The sequence below is a fragment of the Mustela nigripes genome, chromosome 3, assembly GCF_022355385.1.
Source record: "Mustela nigripes isolate SB6536 chromosome 3, MUSNIG.SB6536, whole genome shotgun sequence".
Taxonomy (NCBI): domain Eukaryota; kingdom Metazoa; phylum Chordata; class Mammalia; order Carnivora; family Mustelidae; genus Mustela; species Mustela nigripes.
The window spans coordinates 192,960,973-192,987,958 of NC_081559.1; the positions used below are offsets into that span (position 1 = coordinate 192,960,973).

Genomic DNA, 26,986 nt, shown 5'->3' on the forward strand with positions numbered 1-26,986 from the left:
GGAATGTATAGGGATACCCCAAGAGCAACTAAATCTGCCTTTCATGACCCCTGCCCACCCCCCCATCCGCGCCATCTCCTTCCTCCTTACCGCACTTGACCCTGCAAGGTCCACACACCCCAGCTGGGAAGGAGGCAGAAACAAGTAGGAAGCCGCCCGCTGTCCCTCCTCTGCACCAGGAGCTTCCTGACCTGAGCTGGCCTGGGGCTGGGAGTGGTGGGGTACAGGCGGGGACGAGGGCAAAGAAGAGGTCAGAAACCAGATGAGAGGTTGCAGTTTTGCTAATACCCTTGACTGGACTTATGATCCCAGAAACAGGGACCATCCCCTTCTGACCTCACAGAACCTACGGCTGACAGCTCGCCCGAGCAGGAGAGGAGGCCCCAGCACAGGCCGAGAAGGAAGCAGTTCCCGGAAGAAAAGCCGCTGTCTCCTGCTTGTTTACTCAGCAGGTTACCCATAAATGGATTTTCAATTTTCAGAGAGTTGAAACATAATAGCGGACATTTAGTACAAAGAGGCAGAATCCCGGCCGAATCTCCCTGGATTCAGAGGGAGCCTTGAGACTTGCTGCTTCAGAGTATGGTCATTCATTTGAAGACCTAATGAAAATAATATTGCACTGAAGACGAATGGAGGTGTCAGCGACGAGATGGCGCCAGATAATGAAGGCAAGCGGGCCGGCTGTTTTCTGTGCACGCAGCACGCGAGCGACCGGCTTAAAATGCACGGACACCCCAGCCCCGTGACTCAGTGGGCTGTGGCAGTGGAGGCCACTCTAGCTGCTCAGGAACCAAGTTTCTGAGCCATGTTCTAAGACTCAGGGCCAGGAGGTGCCCCAGGGACAGGGAAGGGCCAGAGGGAGGAAACCGCAGGCCCACCGTTCAGGACGTCAGGGACACTCACTGCTGCTCACTGTCCGTAAAGTGCAGATCCACCTTGAGCTGAAAATCGACCTCACTTAGCGCCTCCTCCACCTACAAGAGAAAGCGCAGAGGAGTTAAGGGTCAGATCTGGTCCAGATCAAAAATGTGGCTGGTCAGTTTCTCACAGTTTAAGACAAGCCTCTCTCCACAAGGTTAATTTCACTCCATTTGTAAAGCGGAATTCCCATGCACATTCCGTGGAATCCCAGATGAGGGGAGATCTGTGTGTATTCCCAGGAAAACAGAAGGAAGAGATTTACGTAGTCAAAGGTAGGGGGTAAGTCAATGTGCAAAAAAAAAAAAAAAAAAAAAAAAAAGTTAAATAAGTTCGCTTTAAGTCTGCTCTATCACAGGACTTTAGAGAACTTTATTTCCTCAACGGATCTGATCTGGTATCCTTTCAGGCAGGAGGGAAGTGTTCCGTGACATCTGCTCTGGGAAGTGGGCATAGCTGTGAACTTGCCCACAGGAAACCCTATTTGGCTAGTGATGGGACGCTGGTGCAGGTGACAGTGTCTCTGCCTTTAGGCACGCCCGCCTGCTGGGCACCACTGTCCAGGTGTCCAGAGAAGGCTGTTGACGTTCAGGACAGTGAAGTCACTCCCCAAGGTGGCTCAGCTTCCTGAGAAAGCAGAGCTTTTGTTTTTGTCTTGAGGTCTGTTAACACTCAACCGTTGACACTTTGGGACAGTTTGGCATTTCCACAGCTGCTTTCCTTTTTACCTTTTCCTGTTTTCATCAATCCGCAAAGGGATGTATTGGTTCTACCTGCCAGCTTCCCACAGACACCTAAAAGCTGGCACCCCTCATTCTTCTTTTCCCAAACTGAACACCCTCCCGCCACCTCCAGGAAGACTGCTTGCCAAAAACCAGATCCCCCTGCTCCTCCTGCTCCGTGGAGAAACCCAGGTAAGCACTGTGCTCCTGGACCAGAACTCCGGCTCCTCCCCATGCCCGACTGGCCGGAGCTCTTCGTCCCTGAAACCCGCAAAATGCTGGTTTCTAATTTCTCTCTCAGCATTTGATGCTGCCTATGACAATTGCTTCAGGTTTCTAACCTGGAAGCCAGTGAGCCAGATTGTATCCACAGACACATTTTGTTCAGTCTGCACAAAGCTGCAAGTTGCAACTCACAAATTGCAAACATTCAAAAATCAGGCAACTTCACATTTCTATCACAAGTCTCCAGCTTCTATTAAAAAACAAAAAACAAAAAAATCCCTGGATCTGGCAGCACAGGGCTGCCATCTAGAAGCCCGGTTTGGATCAGGCTCCCCGCATTCACGGAGAGTCCCCAACTGGCCTGTGGCCAAACCCCCCTGGCCATTTCCTTGCCTCGTGTCCTGTTAATCAGTTACCATTAAGAGAGAGAGTAGTCTTAATTCATTCTCGATCCCCAGCTCCTGGAACAGAGCCTGCCACATAGAAAGTATTCATGTATCCTGAGGAATAAATAAAGCTCTTCTCCACCCCCCACTCCTTTTGGGTTTTGTTTCTTTGCAAATGTCCTCATCCCACAGGGGTGGAAGTCTCTTACCCAAAGGCATCTCTGGAAACACGTTCCTGGTTAAGCATAGCTCAGCAGAGACATATGGATGGAATTTATCTTTAGGTCCCCAGGGTTTTAAAATTTGTTCAAAAAAAAAAGCTTTTAAAAGTTAACATTTTGCTGGATCCAAGTGCTATGAATAACTTCCGCTTCTAGCTTTGTTTTGCATAATCGCAAACCCTGCTTCGTACACACAACCCAAGCAACGGAGCCTCTTGCCACCCGTTCCTAGGAAGTGAGATTGGCAAAGGAAGGCCGCCTAACCACCTCCTGAGCACGCCAGCTAGCAACGATTCACTGTGAGCTCCAGTTTTAAACTTGCTGCAAATCCTCTGGAACCAGGAGAGGAATCCCGGGCCAGGATGAGCTGTGGCTAGATTGAGCCTGGTTACGACTTTACTGATGTCTCAATAATTTAATTCCAGGAGGCTCCAGAATGAAGCTGACCACCGAATTCGCCCTTGGCTGTTGGCTGCCCTCCCCTCCCTCCAAACACACACACTCATGCATGGGCACATGGAGAAGGTTACACACACGCACACATTTGCACATGCACACATGCACCAACACTTGTGTGTGTGCCCTTCCATTGCTCTGCCCGACGTGGTTAAAGATATCACCTCCCTTTCGAGTCAATGTCTAGCACCAGCAAGCCATGTGGTGTAGCTCTGGACATAGTCACAGAAGCTAGTATTTGCAGAGGAGCTCCTGGGAGCTCCACTGTCCATTGTATCTTATTCAACGTGGACAAAATCGTGAATTCAGAAATACTGTCTTCATTCCCAAATGAGGACCTTGAGGGTCAGTATAGTAGCGAGCTCCCGATTCGGCTCTCCCAAGGCCAACTGGTGAGTGAGGCCCATGGACCAGATTCGGTCAAGGGCTCATCTGCTTCTTTGGCCTTTTTGCACGGTGCCATCTGAGTTGCTGGGTTATGCGCTCTCTCCCCGGCTGGTTTTGACGCTCCTCGTAATGTGACTCTCGCATCTTCTCCTCCATTGTCAGTGTCTCTCCTGAGCCACAGCACAGCCCGGTGGGAAGGTAGGTAAGAGTGGAAGTCAGTCTACCTGGGTGCCATTCTTGGCTCTGCCCTGGGCCAATGAACCTCTCTAACTTGGTTTTCTGATCTGGAAGATGACGGTAAGTATGACCTTTATTCTTAGACAGCACTGCTGTCGTGTGACTAAGAAAATGAACAAAGAGGACTGAACTCAGTGTATGAACAAAGACCATGCTCAACAAATACTAGTTATTGTTATTTCTGAATTCCTAGGGGACTGACCCCACCCTCCTAGGACCACCCCCCCACCACCACCAACTCCACAACAAGGCCTGCATAATGCTCGTAAACACAGATGTCCTGGTCAGGCTGCCTGGGTTCAAACCCCACCTCTACCACTTCCGAGCGGCATGACTTCGCTCCAGCTACTAACTCTCTCTACATCTCTGTATCCTCATCTGTAAGACACATCACAGGACTGTAGTGATGATTCGGTGAGCTCTCCCAAGCAAAACACTCAGCATAACATCACACAACACACATCTTAGAAATGCAAGGCGGTATTTATGTTAAGATCCTGGGGTGTTATCATGACTCAACCTGAATTCCTACCACTCCCCAAAACGAAACGGGTCTTCTTCTAACTACCCTGGACTTTCCATGGACCCCAAGCCCATTTTCTGGCCAAAATACAGTCAACGCCCATCGACCTTCCTTGACTACAGGATGTGCCATGTCGCTTATGCTTAACCTGAGCCCAGGTCTATGGGCTGCGCTCGGCTGAAACACAGCTTCCTCTCTCCACCCATCCCCATCGTGGCTGCCTTTGCTGTGGTGCCTTCCAGCATGCAAGGACCAGAGCTCTGCCCCCATGCTCTGGAGCACTGGACCCACTTTCTATATTTCCAATCCTAGCTCTCCTCCTCCTGACTCCTGAGGGAGCCTCAGAACAGGTTATCTATGGTGGTCAGCGAGGCCCGTGCTATGTGTTGAGTCTTTAATGCTCCTGTCCAGCCTCGCACCTGTGCTGCCTCCTACCCCACCAGAAATGATGTTTCTTCCCCAGGTCTGCCGTCCACCTCACTGTTTCTCCCTGCCCTCGATATGCTACCTGTGGTCTCAAAAGCCCTTCATGGCCTCCTGTGGAAATTCCACACATCCCTTAAAGATTCACAAGTCTGAATCAACTCCCTCTGCCTGGCTCACTAGGTCTGGGACAGGCTCAAGAATCTGCATTGTGAACAAGCACGCCAGGTTTCTGTGGTGTGGTTAAAAGAAGGGGTCACACTTCGAGAGATGCTTTCCTTTTTAACTCTATAAACATGCAAGCTTATCGAGAAAGACTTTTTGGTGTAATCTGCTCCTCCTCCTTCTCAGGGCACCAAGCATCTTGCTGTTGAGAACAGCCTTCCTTGCCTGGGCTGCTGGGAAGCTCAGCGCTGCCTGCAGCTGCCGTTAGCAATGCCCAACACCTTGTTGTTGTACTTTGGTCTATGACATTCATCCCAGGCTTCCAGGCTTTTCCGCCCCCTTATCATGTTTTTCCTCTACTCTGGCTAACTCTGTTGTTGGTGGTGTTCTCCCACTTACTATTCTGTGCTTTTGTCAGCCTTCGCGAGTTCCCGGAGTGATTACACAGAGGGTATGCAAGTAAAACCGTCATCCTACTTTCACACTCACGCTTTGCAACTGTCATGGAAACAGTCTATCCTAAGCCTTAAGCTGGGATGGCTTCTGCCCATGGCCGCGTCTTGCACTGACCCGTGCCCTCACAGTGCAGACACAATCTTCGTGTCTACATTTTCCATAGCATGGGCAACCGTATGCTTGACGTGTAGCCATCAGATGAGTGTCCGCTGTCCACAGTGACGGGCTGTGTGCATGCGGGAACACGAGCTCTGGCCAAGTGGCTACAGGCAGTGTTTTGGTTGTCAAACACAGGTAGTCACTGAAAAAGAGCTAATGCCTCTATGCTCGATACACAGCGTTTATGGACCTCTCTTCCTAACTTTAACTGTCCCTGACTTGGGTGGCATTGTTTGCCGCTGTCTGGAGTACCCCAAGGCTGCAACAAATTACTGGCTTATAGAGATGCGTGACTCGATAGAGGAAGGAAGCAATGTGCATCGTCACAAGGACTCCCCATTCAACCTCAAAACCGAGGCTTGTTACCACCTCACATGAGCTGAACTTGGACGTGGAGAAAGGCTACAAACTGCCGGGGTGGCAGCACGTCTTAAATTCAGATGACAGACGACAAACACACCCAAGCAATGTCCAAACCCAGCCTCCCAACGTAGCTGCTGCCCAGAAGGGCTCGGAGGTCAACATGGTGAATGACGATGGTCCACGAGAGGTAAACCGGTGTTCTCTTGGGAGAATTTGGGGAAGACACGTGTGGACGCACAGACTCGTCTGGAGACCTTGACGCTCAAAATAACCTCGGCGCTCTCTTCCTAAACTGGGCAGGAAGGAAGCAGAGGACGCTCTCAAGATGAAGACTATGTGCAGTTCAGGAAAGTGCTGACTCACAAGGGGGTGGGGAGGGTGTATGGGAGCCAGAGACGAGGGCCGGGGCGTCAGGGCTGGTCACTGCAGGACATCCGGACCGCCCCAGGCCAGCAGACACATTCAGAGGGAGTGGTTGTCGGAACTGGGGAGAAAGCTACGTGGAGTGAGCCCCCTGTCCTGAGCTGAGGCCTTGGTTAAACGTTTAACAACCGGGTCTCAGAAGGAAAGTTAAAAACCCTGATTGGCAGCACTGTCGATTTCTCTGGTACAAATATTTCCACCACAACCGATTTCCAGCTGAACGGGACGTCGCTGAATGCGGAGGTGGAAAGAGACGTGTACCCCTGGCTGTCACAGGCCGGGCTCCCGCACACAGGACGAGCAGCCCTCTCGGACCCAGCACGGAAGGAGCCCACTCTCCCACCTTCCCTCCAGTCACCGCCAGGCCTCTCACAAGCTGAGCCCAAACAGACCCGAAGGTAAGGATTCTCCGGGGCAATGCATGCAGTCGGCTCCGGGGTCCAAAGCGGGCGGGGAAGGTGCGGGCAGGGCACCAGCCGTCAGGGGACAGTGGGCCCAGCTCACGGGAGCTGCTTTGGGTCTCCGGGATGTCAGTTACAGACAAAGCGTTCAAGGTCACTGTGAGGGCACAAGGGAGACGAGGCTCAGCGTGACTGAAGGCTAACAGGCCCTGGACATGCCGGCTTCTGCTTGGAGAGAAGGGGGTTCCAAAGGCCCTAAAAAGAGGAATTCCAAATTGAATCTGTTCATTCACCAAGTCATCTGCTCACGCCTGCTGGCTGTCTCCGACCGAGTCCGATGGCAGGCCCCGGTGTTGCAGAGACAGAGAGGAGACCGCAGCCCTGAGAAGCTCACCGACTGGGAGGGGGTGAGGGGCAGAGTCTAAGAGAAACATCGTGCCCTTCCACCTCTCAGACCAAATCCGTGGCTCCCCACCAGCAGGGATAAGCCCCCTCTTCCCTCCCACGCGCCGGCAGCACTAGGTCTGGCCCCAACCACCTCTCCAGCTTCACCTCCTGCTCCTTCCCTCCACTCATGGTGCAAGTCACCTTGGCTTTACTGCTTTTGCTGGGACACATCAACCTCATTCCCACCTCACGGCCTTTGTCCTTGCTATGCGCCCCCCCCAGCTCCTCGGCACTGGGATCTCACTCAAGGCTGACGCCTCCTGCCTGTCCCTTGTCCTCCAGGGAATAAGCGTCATCTCGTGTGAAGGTTGTAGTGTAGGAGCAGGAGCTCCAGGTGATCAGGAAGCAGGAGCCTTGCAGAGTCGCCCTGCCAAGCACTCTCTTCTGCGCTGGTCCAGCGGTAGCCCCACAGGCCCTCCAATGGGGGTGCCAACTCCCAATCTCAGGCCCTTGTGGGTGCTCCTTACAGACGAGGAAGCCGAGCGGCGGGCACTGCGAGGCTCAGGGACAGGGTGACACACGGTTTACTTCACTTCACTGTAACGTGCTCATCGAACAGTAAAATACAAGCCCCAAGACACCAGGGATATTTTCTTATTCTAGCTTTAGTCCCTAACAGGTGCTAGTCAGTACTGAGTCCATCTCTGAGGGACAGATAGATGATACATGAATGAAGAATGAGGGACAGGTTTTCATCTCCGGCCACATAACAGGACCTGGTCACCACCTAGACCATGAAAGACGTGGACAGAAAAGCACGGGCAGGAGGAAGATGTCACCTGGCCAGCAGGGCCCGCTGCACACACTGAGGGAATGTAAGTGGGGGACATGCCTCTAATCCGACTTTCCTAAAATGGGAAGGACCTCCACGTCCTTCAAGGTCTTCTAGCAAAAAGTGAGTAGCCGGGCTGTGGGGAAGGGGAGTGGAGGTGGAACTGGGCAAGCGGGTGCAATGGCTCAGACATCAGATATTTCTTCAAAATACGTTAATCTGAGGAATACAGAATTTTTGATCAAGTTTCCTACCAGCAGGATGAGATCCCCGAGGTCTATGGGCTTTTTCTCATGCTGCCCACCCCCTCTGCATGGGGTGCCCTTTCTGCTTCTCTCCATCCGAGGGACTCTGAGTTTGTGCGTCTCGAAGCCAGCTCCTTGCCGGGACCATCGGTGCCCCCCACAGGGCTCCTCTCTCCATCCTGGGGGCCCTTTGTTTGTTTGAACACTCAGCCAGCGTTGTGCACGTCACCCACCAGGGCACTGCTCTCTATCCCTGTGTCCAACCCCTCGAGGGTAGAGTTCTTGCCACCTTTCCTGCCGCTTTGTCCCCCAGCCAAGGGCCCCACACAGAGCCCCACACAATGCAGAGACCCAGTGGGTGTCTGCTGACTGACTCCTCGCCGGAGCCCCAGAACCAACAAACAAACGGGCACATGAAGAATGAACAAAAGCGTCAGTCAGGAAGCTGATGGAAACTGCTCGGAACATGGCAGGAGGAAGCATATGGATAAAAGAAAAAGTACAAAAAGCATAAATGAGTAAGTGCGTGGGTTCTCTAAAGTCATGAATCCTGTCGGACTTTAGAGCCAATCTATGGCTTCTCCTTCACTTCCCGTTTTCCCAGCAATGGAGACAAAAGCCCTCGTGGCTGGCAGCAGATCGCGTGACTTACCCTTTCTCCATCTAAGAGCAAATGAGCCCGGAAGAGGACGGCGTCATTTATGGAGACCTCTTCGTTCCTGTACAAGATCTGAAAGACCCTGCTGTGCACGGCGTTCTCATGGGCGCAGGCTGAGCGCAGGCTGCTGCTGTCTGCAAGACAAGAAGGAGGAAGAGCCGGTGAGCTCCAGGTCCGTCCTGTGCCTGCGGCCTCCTCCAATGTCAGTCCAGCTCAAAGACGGCAACGGCTCCCAAACACATCGTGGTGTCCAAACATGAAAACCACAGAAGAACAGCATCGCACCCTATAAAGACTGCTGTTGCGGGAACTAGCCTGTCATCTCAGAAGTACCTTATTGATCCCTTACAGACCACATGATCTGATCTTGTCGTGCAGTGCTCCTTGTTTGGAAATCAGTGCCCACTCAGTCTCTCACCTGCTCACATGTCCCCTCCTCCGTGAGGCTTTCCACAATCCTCCTCTCCTGTAATCAGGGAGGAAGCGAAGAACAGAGAAATAAAGACAAAAACTTCTTTTCCTTCTCCAAGGACCTCCTGTGCCCTCAGAATCTCTTTCCTGAAAATGTTGTTCACATAACATGTATGATGGGGAGAACACTGTGTCTTGACTTTCAGGTTAAGTGAATTCTAATGGTACTAGACATCAAGTCTTTAAAGGACCTTGTTCAACTCTTCTGTCTTCCAAAGCATTCCAAGTATACCCTAATCCCTAAACCCTGTCTGCACGTTGAGTTCAACTTCAGAGAGACGCGTCTGTCTCATGAGGACGAGAGACTTGTCTGCATCTGCTGACCAGAGTTATGGAAAGCAAACAGGTGAATTTCTCAGAACCACTTCACACCTAAACCGCACACCTAAACCGCACGCTAGGGAAAATATAAAAAGAAACATTCTCACATAAATAATGCTAATGTTTCTATAATATAAGGCAACGGTTACCTATTCATAAAATGGCCCACTGTGAGGTACTTTGCAGCTTCCAACATGAGTTCATGCACGTTACATTTTATTAATCCTTCCAGGAAATTGCTAGGGAAGATTTTACTACAGATGAAGAGAACCACGGCTCAATAGAAAAGAGGCAGGAGTCTTGGTATTTGTATGTGATGAGGCATCGTGAGAATTTATCCTCACGTCTATTTAACAACCAAGAAATCCCAGGTAAAGGAACAAAATGTACCCATCTCCTAGCAAAAAGGTTGATCCTCTATAAATCACTACAGAAAGAAATGGCATGTTTGCAAAGAAAGCCCAGAAAATAACAGGAAAAATCAGTGTGGTTGCACAGCAAAGAAAAACAGCTCAAGTGCCTTGTGCATTGTCCTCAGATGCCTCGAAGAATCCTGGGGAGACAGGAACAAAGGGTCGCTCTCAGCCCCCAGTGCAGAGTGACACCAAGCTAACACCTGCCTTGTAGCTTCAGCAGAGGGAAGAAAAACAAGTGAAGCCCCAGGTCGTTACCAAGGCTGCTCAGATGTGTCTGCTCTAATTTGCACTTCGTCAAGAAGGAAAGAGAATCGCCAGGCTAATGCAGACCTATTTAGACCTGCTGGATTCAAATTGATGTGGCTTTTAAGTAGAAGTGATCCCTGTGTGCAAATGCCTTTCTTTGCTGCACCAGCCCTTTCTCTATCACTGTCAAGGCCTAGTGGATCTATCAGCCAGCCGGACACGTGGCCGAGGACGGATGGGGTAACGACTCTGAAGGTCAGAGCAGCACGGAGCCGTCTAGTACCAGGAGGGACAGCCAGCAAAACAGTTCAATCACCGGCCTTTTTGGGCAAGTGACATCACCCCTTGTAACCACAGCTTTCAGCGTGAAAAATGGGCATATCCACCCCGACCTCCTGGGATCCGTACTGACATAAAAAGCATAAAATAAATCAAGCTCCTAAGACCAGGCACATACTGAGTGTACAATATGTAGTGGGATGACTCTGTGCTTAGGAAAAGGTCTGAGCAGTTTCTGCTAAATACAGGTCCACTGGCTACATTTTCTTTTTTAAGATTTTAAAAATTTATTTTAGATGAGAGAGAGAGAGAGAGCCCGCACACACGGGAGCAGGAGAAGGAGCAAAGAAAGAGAGAGAATCTCATGCAGATTCGCCACTGACCACAGAGCCTGACGTGGGGTTCGATCTCATGACCCCGAGATCACGACCTGAGCCAACATCGAATCGGATGCCCAACCGATGAGCCACCCAGGCGCCGCTCGCTGGCTGTATTTCTATGGCAGATTAGACTTCTCTGACTTTGAGCAGACTGACAAACTAGACCACAGGACTCCACGATTTCACAGATCGCCAAATCCCAAAGTGCCCCTGTGAGGCCCCGCATGAGGCATTTCTCATGCCCTATGGGACTTCCTGTGTCATTTTCTTCTGACTAGTAAGTAGGGCATAAAGCAGTGGTCTTCTCACAAGGGCAGGCTCGCTGATCACGGACACCCCCCAGAACTGTGGGCATCACAGAGACAACGCCTGCCTCCTTCATCCCCACGGGCAATCTTCCCTCAACCGTGGCAAGGCGCACGCTGATACCTCACCCATTATCTTGGCTCCCTCTTCCTGACATTCGGAAGGAAATGGGGCTTTCTTCTCCTTGGCAAGTCCCCTTCCTGGAATTTCTAGGACCGGCTCTTCAGCTCATTTCATGGAGCTCTCCTTAGGGCACTTATTCTGGATCACCGTCCTTGTATGGGTCAGGCGCTGGACACCCAGAGACGAGGAACGTGCATGTTCTCACCACCCTAGGAGACCTTGGGGACACCCAGGATGCTGCCCTTTCTTTGTTGTGGGGTCAGGAGCCACAGGTCTCTTTAGAATGCTTTTACTTATTTGGGAACTGGGGTTCCACTCATGGGGCCCAATCAGAAAGCATAGAGTCGAGTCTCCCCAAATATCTGCTTCTGTGTGTCTCAGGGTTGGTACCATGCGTAAGTATGTGAAAGGACAGCTGGAAATTTAAGGGCAAATGAAGTAGTGGCAAGAAGTTGGGGGACGGAAGAAAAAGGAATGGAGAGGAAGAGAGGAGGGGGTAGGAGGAAGATACTAGGACAGAGGCAGGGGATTCTTCTACAGCTCCCACCAATCCACGAATGAGTTGCAAGCTGCTTAACAGGAATTCCAGGCCAGAAGGCAAGAGTAAAAAGACTTTTAGGTTCTGCTGAGTTCCCTCTCTCTCTCTCACACACACACACACACACACCACATAATGAGTGGTACCAACAATCTGCATATCTACATTATCTCTAAATGTCTACAACCCGGAGGAGGACCTTCCCGCTGCCGGTCGCCACGCCCCCACCCCAGCCCCAGAGGCCTCTGTGAGTGCAGACCACACAGTGTAGGTGCTGTTCGCCTGCGATGGACGCCCTGCGCTGGAGTGCGAGCCAGCAGCGCTCCTGTGGGCATTGACTCCACTCCGATTCCAAGATCATGGCCATGGCTCTGACGGCACAGAGGGGCTCCCTGGAGAATCAGGTTTGTGCTCAACACTGAAACCTCTGGGGAGACTCCTTCCAACCCTCCAGGCCTGGAAGCAGCTGGGTGAGATGTGGACTGTTGACCGAAGAAGATGCTGAGAAGCTATCACTGAATTTCTTCAGACTGAGGCTGTATTCCAGTGTGAGGGCCCGCCAGTACATCAGAGCTCACAGGAGTGGAAAAGCCAAGTTAGACTAAGAGCCACTCAAGGCCAGGACCTCCTTTCTCTCTTGCTCGCTCGCTCTCTAATAAATAAAATCTTTAGTGGGGGGCGGGGGCGCCTGGGTGGCTCAGTTAGTTAAGCGTCTGCCTTCGGCTCAGGTCATGAGCTCCTGGGATGGAGCCCCAAGTCCAGCTCTCTGCTCAGCAGGGGGCCTGATTTTCCCTCTCCTTTCCGCCCTGCTGGTGTGCTCTCTCCCACTCTCCCTATGTCAAATAAATAAATAAAACCGGCCCTCCTGCAGTACGGCAAACTTCCTTTCTCAATTTGCCCCCCAACCCATACTTTCTCACTATATGGCCTCGGGCCACCCGTTAAATTTGAGCTTGCAGAAGGCAAGGGTCCTGCCCTGCCTAAATTCCACAATGAATCGGAGCCTCAGATGAGTAGAGGAGGTTTAACTGTCAAATCCTCCCAACCGGAGCAGATTTCCTAATAAGACGAAGGTGATCATCATTCTTGATGCCAGGTGGTTCTCGGGCTATTTCTAGGCAGCACAGAAAGTCACCTTGAAGCCACACTTTTTTTTTTTTTTTTTTCCTAATCGTTTCAAAGAATAAGCAGAAAAGAAAAACACCTTGAAGCAGATGTGCACCGTTTCTCGAGAGAATGGCCAGAGTGACTTACTGCATCCCTCCAGTGTTTTCTGGCTGGTAGGACCAGGGCACACTTACTGCGAAGCTAGAGAGGGATGGCATGTCCTTCTTTGATTCCATCCAAGCTGCTACACCCCTTGGAAATGCTTGTGACAAGAGTACAAGTGAAACAATCCACACAGGGAAGGCATCACCCCTGGGAGCCAACAGCCAAGGCCCTGATGACTCGGGAATTTGCAAGTGGGGAGCCCCACTGGATGCGCAGACGTCACCCAACCAAAGACGTGTTAACGTACCGTATGGATAAGGCACTACCGTTTCCGGGGACTAACGGTGGCTTGAGGAAAGCTGGGCTCAAGGATGGCAACTCCGGCTGTTCACAATGGCCCAAGGGTTCATGAGTAGAAGGGCTGGTCTGGTTCCATTGTGAGCTAGAAAGTTCTGTGCATCCATCTGATTCAGCACAAAGGTTGTGCTTTGAATAGCAATGGCTGAGCGTGTAAATGTCACCTAAAAAGTGACCATTGGAAGTCCTGAGGCAGGGCCCCCAAGCCTTCTGCAGATGACCGGACCAGCAAGGGGCTCACCGCTGAGGCTACAGAATTCCTGGAACTCGAAAGGACCCTTCCACAGAGCACCCGTATCCCATGTGAAGCCCCAGTAGCAAGAGACGGATCGGCCCCAGGTCCTTCCCAGCCTGGCTTTCAAAACAGGATTGCGTGTCACTGAGTAACCTGCAGCTCCTCAGCCAGTCAGGATCGCAAGTCACCGAGTAACCCGCAGCTCCTCAGCCAGTGTGAGACGGGGGAAGCGGGTTAGTGGGTTAGCATTTCGGCTAACAAGGCGCTTACATACAAAAGCACTGCTGTGGGATATCTGGAGAGACGCGGACGTACGTGTACCTTCAGTGTTTGAAGCACATCATATTGCCAACCTCAATAAAAGGCTATGTTGCAGCTGGCATTTGTGTTGCTGTTTGAAAAGATAAAAAGGTTTCCCTGACTTTCTACTTAAAATGTGGGATGCCCATGGAATATTGAATAATTTGCTTTAATAAACAAGGATACGAGTTTATGCCTTACCCATAATCCCAGATTAAGTTTTTTTGTGACTTTTGCTTAAAACATGTTCACGTAGCCATTAAATTCTTATTAATCATCAGCTATGTGTCAGGTGCTATGCAAGACAGTGGAATTCAGAAATGGACAATCAGAGTCCCTTTTGGGGTGCATCCAACTCGCGCATCTGTCCTTGGATGGGCATGGACAGGGCAGGACATGGGCAACCCCTTTGTTCACTTCCTTGGACCTCTCCTGTCTGAATGCATTTCTCATCTCTCCAGACACACTGCATTACTTACAACATCTTAGATGGCCTACTCAACCGATCTGAACTGAGCTCCAAGTTACGTACAACAAACTGGGTTTAAGCCAGACCTTGTTATTTATTAACTCCATGGCTTGGAAGCATCACTTCTCCATAAACTATAATAAATACAGAATTGCTCACGCATTGCAAATTGCTCCAGAGACACTAGCCTGGGATTGGCTTGAGCTCTGGCTACCTTCTATCCCTCATCTCACTTGACCTTGGGTGTGAGAGGCTTCATTTGGCTCCAGAGAAAGCTGATGATCACAGGTTAAGTTGCATCTTCAGCATCAAATACAGTAAACGGTACATCAGGGACTCTGAATCTTGAGCTTTTGCCGCATCCTTTCATTCCTAAGTTTGTTTATCACTCATGGGCCATATGTCCGTATGGTGGACATAACACCAGTCCCTGGTGATGCTACAGCAATGGCAAAGAATGTTCTCCAACATTTAGTCCAATATTTCCCAACTTTGTTCTATCCTCACTGGACTCACATCACTCCATCCCTTGTGTTTTGCAGAAGTGATGCCCTAGAATGACGGAGGGTTGGGCTGTGCATACTATAGTCACTCAGATACGCACAGAAGCCATCCGTGATGTCATTACTAATGAGTGCAGGGGCAGGGGGAAGGGGGGTTCGATCAGAAGTTTCTGATGCCAGCAATAGTTCCTGCACCCAGGATATGGGACTCCTAGCCGACTCCGCACAAAGAATCAAGTTATGTAGCAGACACCAAGGCCTGGCAGAAATCCATGTTTACAGAAACTAAACCAAAGAAGGCAAAAACAAACAAACAAACAAAAACCATCATTTAACCTGCTGGAAATGAACAAGGGCTGCCACTGCAATTCAGCAGTGAGCTTTCTCCCATCCACTCGAAGCAGGCTTAATTACTTAATTATAAACATGGCGACCTACCTATTAGAGGGAGCCCGGTAAGACCAGCACTTGGTAACACTCTGTTAGCCAATCACAGGCAGGGCTATGTAATCTCAAAGGTAAAAAGCCAGCACGTCACCTCTAACAGACTCCAGGGACCCAGCTGGCTTCCCACAGATCTGTCCTAACCACCAGCCAACTATGGCCGAGCCCAGTACACAGCCTCCTGCCTCTGCAAGGACAAGAAACGGATTTGAGTGAAACGCCATGTGTTTGCCCTGGGCTCTGCTATCTGCCAACTGTGTTCCTACAAACAAGGAACTTCCTTGTGTGTGAGCCTCAGTTTCCTACCCTGTGAACTGGGGATGAGAGAGCTCCGGATCCAGGGCTGCAGGGATTGAACAAGAGGACCCGTGAGGGCAGCCAGCCTGGGGGAGGGGAGGGGCCGGGGAGGGGTAACATCTTGCAGGTGTGGCTACGTGGACAGCGGTGTGTCGCAGAGGTGACTGTAGGAAGGACTCACAACAGAATTCGACCAGTTGCTAGTAAAACTCTCATGGGAAGTTCAAGGGGGATCTTCAAGTGCCCCCAGCTCTGGGGAGAGAGCAGGCTTGGACCAGGGCAGGGGCATGGCTTGCAAGAATGGAGGCATACGGAGAATCTCCTTTTTCTCACTGAGAGATTTGGGGTGACTCTTAACGCCCCCAGCCTCAGTTCTGAGGGAAAAATAACAATAACTATGGGTTTTTACTGCTGGCCACCTTGCTTCCGCCTCGATCCCATGGCGTGTCTCCTCCTGCACCTCCCCCATCTCTGCACTGCAGACCCCCGTCAGGGTCTTGAACCCATGCCTTTCCTCCTTTACAGGCTCTTCTCTCTCCCCAAGGGGCCCTAGCCACCCCAGCACTGTATGCACCACTCACACGCTGAGAGCCCTCCACTGGGTGACACCAGCCCCATCTCTCTCCTGCATGGCCGTGCACGGTCCCTCGGCCCCGAGACATTACTCCTTCGATGTCGGATACACACCCTAAACTAAACTTACACGCCCAAGACAGAACCTCTGCTTTTGTTTCCTGGATGTGCCTCTCCCCCTGCGGTTACCCACAGCAGAACCACGCTTCCTGGTCACCTTCGATTCGTCCCCCTCACCCCTTAGCCAGTCATCTGGAATCCTGCAAATTCACATTCAAAATGTGGTTCTGATGAATCTAATCCTTTCTCTGTTGTTTTAGGATTTTCTCTCAATATTGAACACGCTCCTACTATTACCACGCTTGGGTCTGTTAATATAAAATACAAGCCGGGCACCATCACCCCTCGTGGCACTCAGAATAAAACCCGCGTCCTCCGTGATCGGTGCGGATGCTGCGTCAAGGTGAGGTCTGAGCACAGAGCCAGCTCTGCGTGAGGTGTCCCAGCCCCGCAAATATTTATAGAATGCATGGCTGCCCAAAGCTCCCAGTGACCCAATCCTTAAGACTTTGGCAGCGGCATTTCATAAACATTTGTGGAAGCGGGCTGAACCTCAGCTCGAGCAGCTCGTTCCCGAGGCTGGCTGTTTCCTGCTACACCTCACGATGGCCCGCCCCCCCCCCCCCCCACCGATTCACGTCCCCTGCGAGCAGCAGGCGCTAAGTTAGCCTGAAAGGCACAATGTGGGGTTTTCTGAGAAGGGTGTAAGGGCCCGTCTTGGAATCCTGAAACCCATTCTGTTCGTAAGTCATCAGAAGACAGCAAATGGGAGACAAAGAGCCCTGTTTATGTGATTCAGGCTTTTCTGAGCCATCTGCCCCATCCATATGCTTCCCAAGGAGAATGAAGAACGGCCACAATTGGAGCTAATCGGGGTATTTGTGGGAGCTGCCGTGACCATGCCCAGGTCCAGTGATGGGCCCCTGTTCCCAGGAGGACAGAACCACTGCCCAGTCCACAGTGACCTTGGCCTTAATGGGAAGCCACAGCACGCAGGAGGCAGGTATGACTTGCCACAAGAGCAGGGACCCCACCTCCCAGGGTCAGCGCTGAGTCGCTGAGAGCAGGTGGCCACTCTGCCCTCTCCTTCCATAGGGATGGAGGGTCCCTCCAGAGGGAGAGCCAGCTCGGCTGCCCGGGGCTGAGCTACGACTGACCAGTCCAGTAAGATCAGCAGCCTCAGCCCCCTCCTGCCTCCAAGGGCTGCCCCAACCCTGCCCCAGCCTGAGCCATGAATCAGCCTTTCCCCTCACAGGACATTCTCGCCTGGACCCTGCCCTCCGCTACCTCACTTTGCCCCACTGGACTCCTCCATCCTGCTCATTAGGGCACACGCCTGGGCCGTGCCTGTGACCGGGTGAGGGAACCGGATATTCTGAGTCCGTGAGCGCAGGTGCCCGCTCATCGGAATCCATGCCAAGAGGAGTGATGCACGGGATCCTGCCGGCCCTCTGCTGCGTAGGGTGTACCCTCTTGATTTAAGGACTGGAGGGAATGTGAGGACCTGAGGGAGGGGCCAGCTCAAGGAGCCAAGGGGGTGGGGTGCCCAGAAAGTTTAAGGCAGGGGCTACAGTGACGGCTGTGCACAACAGAAGCCCTGGAAGAAGGCCACTCCTGATTCCAACGAACCAGTCACCTTCGCATCATGTGCAGCATGTGCAGACCAGCCCAGCCATTCTCACGGAGACCTGTGCCTTCTTCCCTCACCTCCTCCCCCAGACCCCGGGCTGGCCCAGAGTGGTCTGAGCTGGTCCTCCGGGACACAGACGCTCCTGCATATGCCCCTTCCCTCCCGGAGCTCCTTCTCCTGCTGCTGGATATCGGTGCCAAATGCCACAGAAATGCAGTCTGTCCGTGTGCGAACTTGGGCATGACTCCAGGGCCAGTGCTCCCTCTCCAACTCAGCCCTACTCCATCTCTCGAGGACCCCAGGCTCTCCTGCTGGCCTGCCTGCCTTAGAGCCCCAGCCCAACTGGTGATCTGGATCACGAGGGGTCATCCCGACCCAGACCTGGCCCCCGCCAAGCCCCAGCCCACCTGGTGATCTGGATCATGAGGGGTCATCCCGACCCAGACCTGGCCCCCGCCGAGCCCCAGCCCACCTGGTGATCTGGATCACGAAGGGTCATCCCGACCCAGACCTGGCCCCCGCCGAGCCCGGGACTGGACCTTCAACCCCATACGCAGCCGGTGCTGGACAGAAGGGCTCCCGCGACATGCCCTGACCAGGCCCCGGGCTCCTTCCCCTGCACTTGCCCCACCAGCTCCCGCCCACAGCCGGACCAGTGTCGGGCACAGTGGGAGTGTAGACAGCAGCCTCCGGTTTAGCTGGCACCGACACTTCAGGGAATTAGGAGCCCAAGGGCCGGAGGCCAGAGCTGAGCCCCTTCCATCCCTGTGACCGATTTCAGACGCTCTCGCTGTGAGCAAGCCTCCTCTGATGGCCACGGCTTAGAGTGAGTGTCCTCACCTCCGGACCCCAAACATGTACTCTTCAAGCCCGCTTAGCATTCAGAAGGTGCTGTCCTTCAAGCCACTTCTCCCCGTGCGCACACACACACACACACACACACACACACACACACACCCCGCTCATCAAACGTATTGAGAATCCAGGGCCCGTGCAGGACTAGACTCCAGACAGCCTCTCTTCTTAACAAAGACCATCATCATTGTTTCCTTGACTAAAGGTTATGATTTCCTCCTGGACTCACCTGTGGGATCCTGCACTTCGAACCTATCATAGATGATCAATACAGTATGTCAGCCAATCACACAGTTCTGTTGAGAAGGTGTGAGGAACACTCGAGAGATTCTTTAGGCTGCTGGGCCATGGCGGAGGGCACAGCGAGCATCATGGTTCAGTGCTCCAATCACATTCTTAATTCTGGTTTTTTGGTCAGGAGCTGTCAGCTCATGGGGACTTCCCCCGTGCCAAATACGAGTTGTTCCTGATCAGACCTGCTTCGCACAGTGCTTGCCCCGAGTGGGTAATCTATAAATATATGTGTACATATAAAAACATATAATATATATATTTATATACTTACATATAATATTGTTTATTATATTACCATGTATTTATATATTATATAATAATAACGTATTTATAGTACAATAATATATATTATATTTTTATATATATTTAAAGGTTTTATTGTTGTATTGAGACAGAGCGTGTGAGCAGGGTGAGGGGCAGAGGGAAAGGGAGAGAAAGAATCTCAACCAGACTCTATGTTAAGCAAAGACCCTGACACAGGGCTCGATCTCACAACCCTGAGTCCAACCTGAGTCTAAATTGAGAGTTGGACGCTTAGCACGCTGAGCCACCCAGGCACCCCAGAAGTATTTTTTGAATACTCTTCTCCCTCGGACATTTTCCCCCACTTAGCTTTCTACTTTTCACCCATCAAGGCTTATTATTTTTGTCCCTTCTTCGGAAGTTCTCCCCTCGGAAGCCCAGCAGGGATGGCTGCCCCCTGCCCTGTCCCCGGCACATTTTGCACCAGCTTGTGGAGGACGCCCGTGGTGCAGAGGCACAGCTCTCGGTGTTCTGTAACGAGACTGAAGGTTTCTCCACGCCTGCACAGTGCACTGCTCACCGCTGTGCTCTTGGCGTCTAGCAAGGCGCTTGGCATAAACGGCACACAATATTCTTTCACGAATCGAAAGCCTCATTTTCATCTCAAAATCCTGCCTGTGTCTCAATGACCTCTCAAATGTCCCCTCTTTCTGGAGATGTTCCCATTTAGTGTAGTTACAAGAAGGCAGGTTCCCAAATCTGATCTGTATTCAAGTTCAGACGCTCCATTCACTTGTAAATTACGTGCCCTCTTAAGCCTAATGTTCTTCATATCTAAATTAATCATGAGGCCCTCTTCTTCCAAAGGGCCATTCTGATAGATAAGACAAGGACTGGTGTAGTAGTAAGAAGCACTTTGTCCTCACACCACTGTTGTGCCCCGTATGGTCCACCTTCTGCTTACTCATCTTGGAATCACCTTAGCCCACCCACATACCGCCAGCTTCCCACCCTCTATAAGCTATGTGAAGGCATAGGCAATAGACCCGTCATTTGGGTCTATTGCGTCTATTCTCAGTGACCCAGTGACCCAGTGACCAGGTGAGTATTTGAATAAACTAAATGCACAGTAAGAGTCTAGCATAATAAGGGTAAGTTTATCCTGGGGACTGTGATTACCCCGGTCCTTGCTACGGAAGGTAGTTTTTCCCTTTTCATCTATGAGCTGCTATTCTAAGTGTGAGAATCCACTCATTCAATATGGGGGCTGATAGCTAAAAGAAAAATCACATAGTTCAATAAACCCATTTCCCAGACAGGAACCAGGAGTCTTAGGAAGATGGAGAATCCAGACCAGGGGCAGAACCAGCATTGGAACCCAGAATCCAGCATCCCAGTCCAGGGCCCTTCCTTCTGCCCCTCCCTGCCCTACCCCGATGCTCGCTGGGGCACTGAAGGACCCTCGCCAAGGATCTCTCAATGCCTTTGTGTCTGAGAAATTTCTATAACCAGCACCTGAAAGTCACAGCAGCACCTGCCTGGGTGTCAGCCAACGCTTAGCCAGTTGGCTCCAGTATCAGCTTCAATATCAGTGCACGCCCAGGCCTACGTCCTCAGAATCAATTAGTGCAGCTTTAGATTCAATCACCAGATGGCCTGCTAAGTCACGTTCATTTGTCTTCACATCTCTACCTTGGCATGGAGGCAATCCTGCAAACTTGCTGCTTATGCACCATGGTCACTACCCGTGGTCGAGTCTAAGTTGTCGGGGTCTGGGGACAGGGGGACAGCTGGACGCCCTGGGCAGTCAGCCCCACCCAATGCTGGGCTACCATGCACCCAGCTCCACACTCCTCAGGACAACCCAGCGTCTTGGCATTGCTGGTCTGCACGTCTGGGGGAGTTTCTTGGGGCTCAGCAATGCTGTGGCTCATCTCCGCAGCCATGGCGTCTGACATAGGTTCAGAGAAAAAGTAAACTTTTAATGACCGTTTCAATTATCTTTTCTTAATTTACATATTCAGCTTCTCTAAACTAGTTCCTTCTCAATGGCTTCAAAGTACAGTCAGTTTTTTCTCATTAGAAACAAGATACATTCAGAAGTCAAAACTCCAAGCCCCTCCAGCAGCTGCCCTATCTCCCTCCTTCCTGGGGCAATGAGCTCAGCCCACAGATGTCTGCTGGTGCCCATTGCTCTTCATTACCCCACTCACACTTCCAACCTGCCTCCTCCCCACAAAAACAGAAGTGTTGGCGAGGATGTGGAGCAAGGGGAACCCTCTTACACTGTTGGTGGGAATGCAAGTTGGTGCAGCCTCTTTGGGAAACAGTATGGAGATTCCTTAAGAAATTAAAAATAGAGCTACCCTATGACCCTGCAATTACACTACTGGGTATTTACCCCAAGGATACAGATTTACTGAAAAGAAGGGTCCCCTGTACCCCAATGTTCATAGCAGCAATGGCCACAATTGCCAAACTGTGGAAAGAGCCAAGATGCCCTTCAACGGACAAATAGGTAAAGAAGATATGGTCCATATACACAATGGAGTATTATGTCTCCATCAGAAAGGATGAATACCCAACTTTTGTAACAACATGGACAGGACTGGAAGAGATTATGCTGAGTGAAATAAGTCAAGCAGAGAGAGTCAATTATCATATGGTTTCACTTATTTATGGAGCATAAGGAATAACACGGAGCACATGAGGAGAAGGAAAGGAAAAGTGAGTTGAGGGAAATTGGAGGGGAGATGAAGCATGAGAGACTGTGGACTCTGAGAAACAATCTGAGAGTTATGGAGGGGGGCGGTTAGGTGAACCTGGTGGTGGGGATTAAGGAGGGCGCATATTGCATGGAGCACAGGGTGTTGTGCATAAACAATGACTCTTGGAAGACCAAAAAGTTAAATTAAATTAAATTAAAACAAAATAAAATAAAACAAAAAACAAACAAATAAAAACCCACCTGCATTCTGGCCCCTTATCCCCATGAAGGGAGCACCCTACACGCGGCTCAAGTTTTATGGAAAGTATGAGCTTGCGTCAGGCTCAGTCCCCAGCAGGCTCCTGCCATGTTGGTCAACTCCTCCTCCCGGAAATACGCTCTTCCCTTGGCCTCTGGGAATAAAGCTCCACTAGTTTCATTCTTGAGTCTGGTAGCTCCTCTCTGTCTCTGTGTCAGAGTCACGTCTCTGAAAGTCAGAGATGCCTACACTCCCCTCGGCGCTTCCTACCTCCCTTTCAGGGGGTTATTTTGCTCCAAAAGGCAACACCACTGGAGGCTTATCAACGGTCTTTCCCTCCAACCAGAAGGGAAACCCTAGGAGAGCAGTAAGTTTGCCTGTTTGCATTCTAAGTCCAGTACATAAAATGGAATGTGACACATGGACACTCAAAGAAATTTATGTCCCTAACCCAGACTTTTAAGTTCAGGACCTGTACCTTTAGTTGACTACCTGAAACTGTCTGCTTGGATTTTTAGAGGCACCACACATTAAGCCTGTTTAAAATTGCCAGGGTGCCTGGTTGGCTCGGTTGGAGCACGTGACTCTTGATCTCGGGATCGTGAGTTTGAGCCCCACAATGGGTGTAGACATTACTTAAAAATAAAATCTTTTTAAAAAAATATAACTTTTCCATATTACCACTAGAACAAAAAAGAAAAAAAAAAAGGGGAAAAAGCTGGTTTTTCTTCCAAGATTCCTTATTTTAGTAAGGTGTTCTATGATCTGGTCTGTGGGAGCAGAAATCTGAGAGCCATGCCTATACATTCTCTTTCCCTTCCCAAGCGTAATCCCCCAGCAAATGCTCCCGCTTCGCTCCGTCACAGCCCCCGTTGGATTTGCCAAGGTCCTGCCTGCCCCTCACCGGGACCACCAAGGGACTTCCTTCTACTCCACCCGCCCCTCAGGAGGACTGACTCCCCACCACGTCTCCAGAGAAGAATGTTTCCAACATGCAGATAGGACCAAGCTGTTCCCCTGATCAAAAGCCTTCAGAATCTTCCCATACCTCTTAGGGTAAAGGGAAGCAACTTCTCACAGAGTCCTCAAAGCCTTCCCCACCTCTCTCTCTGTCCCTGGCTCTCCCCCGGCTGCTCTGCCCGGTGCTCTGCAGCCACACGGACCAGCCGGTCCCTCCTTGTCATCACATCAGCGGCGCCCATGCCGCTCCCTCCACCCACAGTGGGACTTCCCTTCCCTGAGGACCCAGCTGACTTCTGCTCACCCTCCTGCCCTCAGTTCAGTCATCTCTTTCCATAGGAATGTTCTCTAATCTCCCTCGTGGGATCAAATCCGTGATTACAGGCTCTCACTACGCTGTGCACCTCTCTGTCAGCGGCCATAAAAATGGCCGCCTCCCGCGTTAGACTAAGTCTACATTCTTACTGCTCACACACTCCTAAAAGCCTGCAAAGCAGGTTCAGTAGCTGCTTGATAGACAATTGTTGAATGTGGAACTAAAAAATATGTTTTATTAGTTTTGACAAAAGTATAAAGCTATTAACTCACTGACCTTTTTAAAAATAATAATAATAATTTCTTTCTCACCTGACCATTACAAAAAAATGACAAAAAGAGAGAGAAGTCTGGTTACCCACTAGAGGAAACAAAACCCAGCTACAACAATGACTCAGAAACACCCAAGACCTTGACTCTACCCACTTACACACTCGCTGAGATCCTGACTCCTCCTGTGCAAATAGGAACAGAGGTCCTTTCCTCCATTGTTCGCAGGATTTATAATATTTACAAAATACCAAGCACAATGCCTGGTATATTCAGTTGCACAATGAACAGAAATGTATTAGTGTCATTGGTACCAGTCTATAAAAATGTGGTCAGCGGTCGGTGCATATTTCAGAAAACTGAGGTGAAGTACATTTACTTCACGGAAGATAAACAAGAACATTCATTTTCAGGAGTCAAGACTTGTACTGTGCTGTAAACTTTAACATATCGATCAGAACTGCTTTCAACCACAGCAATCAATACTGGGGACCAGGTGAGGCGCCCAAAGACACAGGGATGAGAAGGAAGGCTCTCTCCCTGAGGTCTGGGGTGACATCAGAGCTCATCATTCACTCTCAGCCCTCCGTCCACTGTCCATCCCCCGACTCAGCATGAAGCTCGGAGGCAAGGAGACGTGTCCCTGACTCTCTAGCCACAGCAGCAAGGAAGACAGGCTTCTGTCCTCCTGGGATTTATACTATACTAAGGGAAAAACCCCCAAAACCCAAGTAATCCTTCAGTTATATGTCCTAAATGCTGCATAAATCAAGACGGAAGGAAATACAGCACACTTAATTGGGAGGGGGGACGCTCATGGTCTGAAGATGAAAACAACCATTTTTCCTAACAGCAACAAGATTTGTTAATGCAAACTCTTCGTATACTTGACTATGAATCTTTGATTATGACATTCAATTAACACATATGAAACAAAGGACTTCATTTTTACATCATTAATTGTAAAATGATTTAAATTTACATTTTTCTTTTTTTTTTTAAAGATTTGGATTTATTTATTTATTTATTTGCATTCTTTTAAGTTTTTATTTAAGGGGCACTGGGTGGCTCAGTCGTTAAGTGTCTGCCTTCGGCCCAGGTCATGATCCCGGGGTCCTGGGATCGGGTCCTGCATCAGGGTCCTTGCTCAGTGCGGAGCCTGCTTCGCCCTCTGCCTGCTGTTCCCCCCCTTGTGCTCACACTCTGGCCCTCTCCCTCTCTCTGACAAGTAAATAAATAAAATCTTTAAAGATAAATAAGTAAAAATACAGGTTTTATTTAAATTCTAGTTGGTTAACATACAGAAACTACCATTTTGATGGGTTATTAAAAGTAAAGTTTGGGGCGCCTGGATGGCTCAATTTGTTAAAGCCTCTGCCTTCAGCTCAGGTCATGATCTCAGGGTCCTCGGATTGAGCCCTGCATCGGGCTCTCTGCTTAGCAGGGGGCCTGCTTCCTCCTCTCTCTCTGCCTGCCTCTCTGCCTACTTGTGATCTGTGTGTATGTGTATCAAATAAATAAAAATCTTTAATAAATAAATAAATAAATAAACAGGATTTGAACATATTAAAAAAAAAAAAAAAAAAAAAGAAGTGAAGTTTGACAGGGGCCATAACTGATCTTCAAACAAACATCGAGTCGGCCAGACTCCAAGCAAGGGAAAGGGTGAGAACCACGGCTCTTGAGCCTCGGATAGGTTAGAGGAGTCACGTGGTGGCAGATGGAGAAGGAAGCAAGGGTACTGGCAAGAGCGTGTGCAGAGGTCTGCCAAGAGTCCTTGCCGGGAAGTCAGTCTCTATCTGTGCCTCCTTCAGTGGAGGAGAGAAAAGACATGTCAGCTCCTTTCATCCAGACAGGGCACACCTACTCAGGGAGCCTGGTACAGATCCCCATGGTCTGGGAACGAACCAGAGGGCCGGGGCACATTTCACGCCTCTGCAGGTCAACAGAATGGATGCTAACGTATTAGGATAAGCTTAAGCATCTGGAATTTGTTGGAAAGAAAGGAGGCGTTAATTGACTCTCTCTGCTTGATTTATTTCACTCAGCATCATCTCTTCCAGTCCCGTCCATGTTGCTACAAAAGTTGGGTATTCGTCCTTTCTGATGGAGGCATCATACTCCATAGTGGCTGGCAGGGGCTCCGAGGGGCCAACCACACGAGCAGCATGGAGCCTTGGCTCAAAGGCAAAGTGATAAGGAGGCCAAACAGACCCAGGCACAGATCCTATCTCACCCTCTACTCCCCCAAGCCTCAGTTTCCCCTTCTGTAAATGGGAGTGTCCTTACAGCCCCGGACTGTTAAGAAGAATAAATCATAAACGTGTATTAGGAGAGCTCGTCTGGAACAGGCCAGAAGGTAGAACTTCGGTACATTAGACTTCAAAGGCTGGACTTTCTTGATGACAAAATTTACCTACAAACAAAGTTCTAGGACAAGCTACAGCCCAGGAGAAGAGATTTTCCAGCTGATCGATCCAAGGGTCATTCTCAAAGATGTGTTTGGCTGGAGGCCGGGAGCAAAACTGCATCACGAAGGAGCAAATGGCCCAAAGAAAGAGAAAGAAAACTCATAAATGGGAAATTCACGTGAAGGGGAAATCAAAAGGACACATACCCACATGAACAGTTGGGTCAGCCTCAGGGCAATGCAAGCGAAAACGCGATACTCGGTGCCGCCCCTCTAGGTGCATGGGGACACCCAGTCTCATGCACTGTGGATGGGAGCCGGCATGGTTAGATGCAGTTTCGGTTGTCCTTGTTAAAAAAAAAAAAAAAAAAAAAAAAATTAAACCCGCTCACCCTGAGACTGATTTAGCATTGGGGCTTCCCATCATCTCCCCTAGAGAAGCTCTCCCCACTTTTGCATAAGCAGGCATGCACACAAATGTTTGTGAAGTCATCTTCTTTTACAAAAGCCCCCCAAATAGTGCCATGCGGGCACATAGGTTAACAGGCGGCTTTCCAAAAGCACCAGGCTCATGGTGTTTGTGGATTTCCTGCTGCAACAAGTCTCACCCATGGCCAGTTTTAAGCTCCCTAGAAGTGTCTAAAGCTGGGAAGAGAGGAGCACAGCCAGCTCTGGGAGCTCGTGCAAGCCAAATGCAGCACACCACGGCCCCCACAGTGTTTGCAAACAGATTTTGTAAAGGTAAGGAAACCCAACACCTACGTGTTACCTGGCAGTGAGTAGAGCATGCAAAAAAAAAAAAAAAAAAAAAAAAAAAGAAAGAAAGAAAGAAAAGAAAAGAAAAAGTGGAGAATATATACCAACAAACCAGCAACGCTTTCTTCGGGAAGGAGTGGGGTCTTGCCATTAGATAGTAGTCAAAG

At 50.3% G+C, this 26,986-nt stretch overlaps 1 protein-coding gene across 1 annotated transcript in view; it reads right to left on the minus strand.

Moving 5' to 3' along the window:
* FAM135B (family with sequence similarity 135 member B) overlaps positions 1-26,986 on the minus strand; it is a 270,098-nt gene that overhangs the window by 83,431 nt on the left and 159,681 nt on the right. Inside the window, exons 4-5 of the mRNA XM_059395210.1 lie at positions 8,585-8,724; positions 907-977 (exon numbers count right to left, since the gene is read on the minus strand). Coding sequence (XP_059251193.1) covers positions 907-977; positions 8,585-8,724 — 211 coding nt within the window. The remainder of the gene's footprint in view (positions 1-906; positions 978-8,584; positions 8,725-26,986) is intronic.